This window comes from Cryptomeria japonica, chromosome 1 (assembly GCF_030272615.1).
Source record: "Cryptomeria japonica chromosome 1, Sugi_1.0, whole genome shotgun sequence".
NCBI classification, from domain to species: domain Eukaryota; kingdom Viridiplantae; phylum Streptophyta; class Pinopsida; order Cupressales; family Cupressaceae; genus Cryptomeria; species Cryptomeria japonica.
The window spans coordinates 399,106,977-399,115,770 of record NC_081405.1 but is presented as its reverse complement, the minus strand read 5'-3'; the positions used below and the strand labels follow the sequence as shown (position 1 = coordinate 399,115,770).

The 8,794-nt window shown below is 35.6% G+C and overlaps 1 protein-coding gene across 1 annotated transcript; it reads left to right on the top strand.

Annotated features, from left to right (window-relative positions):
* The first annotated feature begins 2,259 nt into the window (after positions 1 to 2,259).
* On the top strand, positions 2,260 to 2,742 carry LOC131857505 (uncharacterized). The gene has a single exon (XM_059210157.1). The coding sequence runs from the start codon at positions 2,260 to 2,262 to the stop codon at positions 2,740 to 2,742; it is 483 nt and encodes a 160-aa protein (XP_059066140.1).
* The last annotated feature ends 6,052 nt before the right edge of the window (positions 2,743 to 8,794 follow it).

The following is an 8,794-nucleotide window of genomic DNA, read 5'->3' as shown; positions in this document are numbered from 1 at the left end:
ACAAGATCCACATCAGCAAAATATGTAGGCATGTGCATAAATATTTTCATATACATCTAATATATCACATAAACTAGTAAACTACTTATACCTTATTATATTACTAATACATTTGTTTGTATTCTTAATTGTAGGAATTCCAAAATTATCATCACCGTCCATGTTCGAAAAATACAACACAACTTGTAGAAATAGATAATAAGTGTGACTATGAAGAGATACTAAACTCTGTAGAATGACACATGGTGTGTAGGGAGGGTGCATGCCTAAGGAAAAAAGGAGGCAGGATGGTTTGCAGGTAACTATTTAATTACTCAAAAAAAAATCACATATTAAAAAATATATAAAAATTATGCCAATTAATGAAATATATGAGTCCATATTCATTGTAGGTATAAAGCCCCTTGTCCATTGAATCTAGAAGGATCCAAATTATATGAAGACATAGAGATGGGAGACAACAATTTGAACCAACAAGAAATGATGAGACAGTGAATTCACATAATCGCCACATATTGCAATTATGGAATGTAAATATAAATTGGTAACCCATTCTTTCCAAGAATGTTGTAATCAAATATATTGCAAAGTATGCCACAAAAGCATAAAAAGACTTTGAAACATATAGCTAGATGTTGATGCATCTTTCAAACATGGAAACCCTGATGATTTAGCTGCACAGGTATCCAGAATGATTCTAACCAATATAGTCATATAAAGAGTTATTAGAGCTCAAAAAAACATGTCACATGTTGTTAGAACTTCCATTAGTAGAAAGCAGTAGAAGATTTATTAATCTAAATGTTTTGTGTGAGGTGTTTAAACCTATAGCTATACATATTGAAGAGAGTGATGAGGAACAAACAATATCTCTCATTAATGGATATACAATAAACCCTCCTTCTATGGAACATGTCTCATTGATTAACACAGCTAGATCATGGGTTTATAATCCTAAACAAAAAAGAGAACAAATGGGAGTCAAGATAAAGTGCATCTATTATTAGTGTTATCCCTAGGTTTTTATCCATTCCTCCACCTGACTCAAATAAATGGATTGACTTTTGTTTTTCTCATTTTTTGTTGTACAAATCATTTCATGACATAGAAAGAGATATTGGTCATGATCATGACTCCATAATAGCAAAGTGGGACTCATTCAACTATAATGCTTGGCACGTGGAATGAATAATTACTAAAGAAAATGTTGAAAATACTAATGATTCTGAAATTGAAGACAATGAACATGTTCAAAGAAATACCATAGAGAATGAATGGGAATTTTAATCTACGTTGCATCAAGGTCAAAATATACAAGTTTCTGAAATAGATATGTTGGGAAGAAGAGACATTGATAGACATGTAGATTGGTCTCATGAATATCAAAGTGAAGAGTACACAGCTCAAGCAATCAATTTCATAAGCAACAGGAAAGATTTTAGATGTCTCATACGTGATTATATATTGCAACGCATCAAATACACAACCCTCAACAGTAAACTAAAAAAGACAATCAACATTATTATAGCTCACTATCGTAGAAATCAAAATATAGAGTCATTATTCATGATAATACATGGAACAACGAGAATAGGAAAGTTGTATCTGATTGGTGCCATTAGTCAATCCCTTGAAAACAAGGCAATGCGAGGTCATTTTCCCCTTCTATTACTTGCACCAACATGAGTTGCAAGATTCAATATAGGAGCCTCTACAACTATTCAAAATTTAGAATCCCAATAGGAGATTTTCTCAGCAAGAAGGAACAAGACTTACAAGCTTTCAAGAAGATATGACGCATATCAAATACATTTTAATTGATGAAATGAGATTCATTGGTCAAAACATGTTGGAAAATATAGATTCTCAGCTCCAACAAGCATTCCCACAAAATGCACATATAAGCTTTGCAAGTAGATCTTTCATTATGACTAATCAAGATAATATTATAATTATTATAATTCATATCTAGGAAAATTTTATAATTTTATTACATAATTTTAAAATATTTTTTGTTAGTCTCTTTTAGGTATGTCTATGATTTTGGTTGGAGATTTGGGCCAATTGTATCCAGTCAATGATAGATAAACATATGGTAGCAACAGACGAGCAAAGTTATTGTGAAAAGAATTCAAAACTATGGTTACATTAGATAAAATATTCAGACAAAATGGACAAAAAAATCAACAACAAATGTTTCGTCAACTTTTGACAAATCTAAGAGATGCAAATCCACAAATTGATGACTGAAAATTACTTATGACAAGAACCCCTATTAACATAGATGCTACAACTAATGTTGAGTTTGACAATATTAGCCGTTTGTTCTCCACAAATGAAAATGCTCATAATTGTAACAAAAAAATGCTATATACATTGAAACATCCTGTTGCACGTAGTCTCGCAACAAAAGTAGGAAGTGTACATCAAGCAAAAGATTTTTCAAATGATGAACTTGATCTAGAGATATTGATCAGCAATAATTCAAGGGTGATGTTGACTTCAAATATTTGGATACAAGCAAGACTTGTAAATGGAGCTCTAGGATATGTTCGAAAGATTATCTATAAACCAGGAAGTTCTCCACCTGAACCACCATCATATGTCATGATTGAATTTGACAATTATACAGGAATACCATTTGAAGATCATCATCCAAATATAATTCCAATTACACCTATACAAAGGGGTGGGGACATTTTAGTTACCATTGAGATTGGCATGGGCATTGAATATACATAAATATTAGGGGTTAATTCTATCAAAAGCCACAATTGATATAGGACCAACAAAAAAATAGGATTGATATTTGTGACAGTGTCTTGAGTAAAATCTCTAGAAGGCCTCAGAATAATGTCAGCTTTCACATGTGAGCATTACGAAAAAATGAAAATCGATAGACAACTTGCAAAGCAAAAGGCTGAAGAAAACATATTGAAGTTTTTAGAAGATAATTGATGTTGTATACACCTAAAAATGGTCTGAAGATAATTAATTGAATAAGCAATTATCTAATTAATCTCCCTCCCCAATTTAATTAAATTCATCAACAATTTGATTAAATCCCCCCTTTCATCTACTTATTAATAAATCTAAGGATTTATTTAATAGGTTCATCTCAATAATACCCTTTGATTAATTAATTCAAATTAATTAATACTTCACCATCAAAATCATTTCTTCCAATCTTCTAATTAATTAAAACAAATCAATTATGAGTTGTTGAAATTAATTAGCCTTTTCTTATTAATTGAATTTCTAAATTCAAATTCTCCTAACTTTTAACCACCTAACCTAACCATTCCTAAACCTAACCCATTCTACCTACCCACATGTTCCCTTTCATCCAACCTCTTCTAGAAGCTTTGTGACACTTGTCACTAAGTGTTCCCTTCCATCCAACCTCTTCTAGAAACCTCCTGACACTTGTCACCATAGAGATGACAGATGTTCCCTTTAATCCAACCCCTTTGCCAACCTCCTTCAATTTAACCATTGATATCTTCAGATCAATCTTGATCGTTGATTCTTGCCACCTCACCCCTAGCCTTGAGAATCCTATAAATAGACCTCATTTTGGAGCACAAAGAATCCCATCTCATTTGCATTCAAGCATTGTTACTATAGGCATCTAGCTTCTAGTTTATCATTTTAGCAATGTTATCATGTTCAATCTTAGCTTATTTTCTAGATCAATCGTGAACTCATATAGCTTAATCATGCTATCATTGCTAGATCATGCATCTTCATCATTCAAATCCTCCATCTAAGTGTAGTCAAGTCACTGGAATTGCATAACAAGATTTGAGAGCAAAATTCATACTCGCATTTACTAGGAGGCGATAGATCACTTAGTTATGGTTTTAGCTTTCTTTGATTTAAATTCATTAACCATGCTTGTAATGATCTATTGAGTGTTTTGTGTTTGCAAGTACAGGTACACTTCACAGACCATGACAGATGTAATGTATCTTTTTGCTACTACTATTTTTGTTGTTAACTTTACATCCTAATTTCCCGCCCCCCCTTCCTAGCATGGGGATTGTTGGCGTCCTTCCCACGCCCTCCTCCTCTGTGTCGGTTCTCCCTGGTTCTCCTGGTGCTTCTTTGGCTAGCTCTGTTGTTGATGTTTTTGTGTGTTTTTCTCCCCACGTGGTTTGTTCTATTTTTGGTGGGGACTTGCCCCCCGTGGTGGGTGTTGTTGCCTGTAATGTGGATGTTTCATGCCCACATTCTCTTGTTGCCCTTTCGAGGGGAGTTGATGGTATTGACTCCCTAGTTTCTGGTGATGTGTCTCAGCAAGCTACTCTTGATGTTGTTGGTGCTAAGGTTTTTCCCAAACCTTCTTTTGCTGGCAAATGTAGCTTTGCTCATGTGGCCAGACTTGTTGCCCAGCCCTCCAAGGGAGTTCATCCTCATCCCTATGCCAAATCCTCCCCTATGGTGGTTTTTGGACAAGATGTGTTGGACAATATTGGGTTCTACCATCGTTGTGCTCTAGTGTGCAGATTTTCTGGGCTTTGGCCTTCACTACTGAACCTCCATCGTTAGGTGAGTGACTCTTGGAGGCCCTTGGTGGCTCACAATATTAAGATTTTTCCTTGTGCTAAGGGATTTTTCGTTGCCTCTTTTACATCTTCAGTTGATTGGGATTTGGTTTTGGGAAAATTATGGGCTTGAGGAGTGCACTCCCTCTCTGTTAAGCCTGGGACAACCTCTTTTAACCCTCTCATTGAACTGCTTAATGTGCGTCCAGTCTGGGTCTGCCTCCCAAATCTCCCTCTTCATTTTTGAGAGCACTCCTGCTATGAGGCTATCGGTAACTCTATTGGCCGATTTTTGAAGGTCAATGATGCTACGTCTTCAATGGACCATACTACCTTTGTCAACATCCTTGTGGACATTGACATCTCTTTGCCTCTCTCAGGTGATGTGGTTCTTATGGTGGGGGATAGGCCTTGGTCACAACTATTGGATTTTGAGGGCCTCCCCTTTCGCTATCGGAAATACTTCTCTATGAGTCATCTTGCTTCGGATTGCTTTGTTCCACGTCACAAAGGTGTTGCCACTTGGTGGAAGGATGCTACTGCTGACCACTTGACTGTCCATGCTACTGATCCTGATTCGGATGGCTCCTCTCAGGAGAATGAGGTACCCCTTACTGTTGTTGATGCTACTATTGATTATGTGGTTCCTCTAGTGGACTCATCTTCCGCTCCTATAGTTTCTACTTTGATCACTCCAGGTTTGCTGCCACGATCTACTTGTGTTGGTTCTGCTTACGTTGTTGTTTCACCACATCCTGTTGTTTCTTTGCAGCAGCCTCATGTTGTTGCTCTGTAACAGCCCCCTGTTGTTCTGTTGCAGCACACTGTTGACACTTTTGAGTGTAGCCCTACAGGGTCCCTCCCGTTCGATCTCTCTTTTGATGGTCCTAATGATAGCATCACCTAGACTGTTGTTTCTCGCAAGCGGAAGGGGAAGTCTTCTCCCCTCCCCCAAACCCCCCTTTGTCCAGTTTTGGGGGTCCCTCCCATTCCTTGATTGGGGTTTTGGGTGTTTTCCGGTTTGACAGGGTTTTCTTTGGCCTATCTGATAGTGTTTTGTTTTTTGCCTTCGGGTTGTGGTTCTTGTTGCCAACATCATGATTTTTTATATTGTTTGTTTGTGTTTGATAGGTTTTTACTATGTTAAGGGTTAGCACCCTAGTTAATGTTGCTTTACTAATAAAAAATAACCTTGTTTTGCTTCTTATTAATATAAAAAAACAATTGAATTTTGTTCCAACGTCTTCTATTTCCCCTAATTTTTACTTTTATTAATGACTTATATTGCGAGAAATAATTTGATCAAAGTCATTCTATTTTTTTTACTATTTATTCAAAATTATCCAAACAAAATGCAATCTAATACAATTTATAGTTTAATTTATCTATTTATTAATACATATTTCAAATTTTGTTCGAAAATCTTCTATTATATATAATGTCTAAATTGTTTAATACATACACCACCTAGTCAAACGTCATGCTAGTTAGGAGGTTCCTATGGTGTATGACCGACTAGAGTTGTGTAGGGTCTAAACACCAGTCTCAAATGGCATTAGACGAATTAAATCGCTTACACCCTTGTGAAGGGAAAGACTGCTTTCGATTGAAAATTGAGCGGGAGATCACCAAGTGTATGGTTAGGTAGTAAATTTCTTTGATGATACTTTCCCTCTTGTAAGATAGTTTGCAAGAATGAAGAAACGAGATGGTCTACAATTTGAAACAATATCTAAGCTCCTTGCATTTTTACATTATGTTCATAAGTTAGAATAAATATTTCATATATGCTCTTTTACTCATTCTTATATCAATTTGTTATTACTGCTATATAGTAGAAAAGTTAAACAGTTCTATTTCAATTAGTTAATTTTTATAAAAAACAAGCTTCATATAAAAAAATGTTATTGATCATTATTTTATTTTGTTATTTTGTTTTAGTTGTCTATTAAGTTCAGTAGAAGTAGCTTGTTACATATTGTCATTGGCAGAGAAAAGAAAATGGGAGGCAAAAAACTGGTTGTTTTGGATGTCGAAGGATCAACCTCTAAGGGCAAGAAGTTTGAAGCCATGAAAGCTAAGTTGTAGGCCTTGAAAAAATTGGAGAATGGTTCACAAATTTTGATGAAGAACTTCATTAAATCAAGAGGTGAGCACCTCCCTATAGTTAGGAATTTATGAGGCACCTCCCGACAACTAGGAATTTATGAAGATAACTAGTTGGAATATACAAGGGCTCAACGCCTTAGAGAAATGTCACCTTTTGAGGCAATTAATTATTCAGGAATCCCTAGATGTCGTGTTCATTCAAGAATTAAAAATTGACTCAAATAAGTTTAAGGAGTTTTTATCCAGAGTTTGGAGACAAAGTGAGGATGTTTTGGTTGAAGATATTACCTTGGCTAGTGGTTTAATAGTCTTATGAAATAGTATCTATGCTGGGATAGCAAAGGAATTGATTTGTTTTCTTCTTGTCTCACGATTATGTTGAGGAATCTTAGGGATGATAGGAGTCTCCTAGCTACCAATGTCTATAGGCCCAAAATAGAGCAAGGTCAAATTGGAATGTGTGACCACTTGAGAAAATTAAGGCAGGTTAATAAGGACACTAATTGGATTGTACGGGTAGATTTTGATTCTATGTTGAGTCCAAGTGAAAAGCAGGATGGCAGGGCTCTTTCCAAGCTGGGTTGTGTCAACTTCAGAAGTTCAATGAAGATTTGGCTTTGGTTGATATCCAGACTAGTTTAGGTTGGTTTACTTGGAACAATAGAAGATTGGGTGACAATAACATACTCTATATATTGGACATATTCTTCATGAACTCTAAGTGGTCAATGAATTTGGATAAATTTGTATTTGTGGTGGTCTAGTTTAGGGGCTTGGATCACTGGCCTATCTCCTTGGAATTTGATAAGGCACCTAAACCTAAAGGTATCCCCTTCAAAATACGATATTTTTATTACAATACCCTATTTTTGAGCAAGCTCTACAGGATTGGTGGAGCCAAGAGTTCAAAGGGAACTTTTTATTATGTTGTCCTTTAGAAGTTATTGACAGTCAGAAGACGAGTCAAACTTTGGAACAAAGAGATAGTGGGAAACTTGTTTGAAGAAAAGAATATGATTAGTGAGGAGCTAAAAGTAGTGGAAAAAGGTATTATGGAGTCTATCTTCTCTCAGGAGCTCAAGGATAAAGAAAAAACTTCTTATGGACTAGGAGTGAGTACTCATAATGGAAGAAATAATGTGGCAACAAAAGTCTATTGTCAATTGGCTACAAGAGAGAGATTAGAATACCAATTTCTTCCATCTTTCAACTATAATAAGAAGGCAGCAGAATAAGATTATGGAATTTTAGAACTCTTCTGGTGCTATCATTGATGACATCATTGCTATTTGTGAAGAGAGCAAGAACCATTTCATAGCATTATTGAGCTCTCCTTTCCAAGTAGATTTGGAAGCGCAAGTAGTTTTGTTGGACAACATTCCTTGCTTGGTTTCGAATGAACAAAATGATTTGCTGATGGCTCCTTTTTCTACAGATGAAATTAAAGTTGCCACCATCTCTTTAGGGGCTTTGAAATCTCTAGGCTCGAATGGGTTCCAAGATGAGTTTTTTCAAAGGTTTTGGGAGATTGTTGAGAATGATGTCTAGAAAGTGGGTGAGAAATGTAGGAATAGAAGGTCAATGATGAAGTCTTGGAATCATATTTTTATCACCCTAGTGCCTAAAAAAAACTTATTGGTCACTTTTGATGAATTTCGGCCTATTACTCTATGCAACACAATTTATAAGATTGTCACCAAACCTATGGTAAATCATCTCAATTCTTGTTTATATATTATTATATGGAAGGAGCAAATCAGATTCTTGAAAGGCAGACGGATTGTTGATGGGGTTATTATTGCTCATAAGATTATCCACTCAATAAAATCTAAAAATCTAATACTAAGGAGGATATAGTGGTCAAGCTCGATATGAATATGTCTTTTGATAGGGTTTATTATGATTTTCTAATCAAGGTTTCGATCAAATTTGGCTTTCGCCAAGAGTAGTGTGATTGGGTTCTTAGCTATATTTTGTTTGCTTCCTTCTTTGTGTTGGTAAAATGGAGTTTCTTATAATGCTTTTGAGGCCAAATATAGGTTGCATCGAGGGGACCCCTTATCCCCCATTCTTGTTTCTCATTCTGGTTGAATCGTTGGGGAGAGCTCTAAAAAATGGATGCTCATATGGGCCAATTG

What these genes read in the sequence shown, in the direction of transcription:
- LOC131857505 (XM_059210157.1), top strand. Translation starts at nt 2,260, where the DNA reads ATGACAAGAACCCCTATTAACATAGATGCTACAACTAATGTTGAGTTT.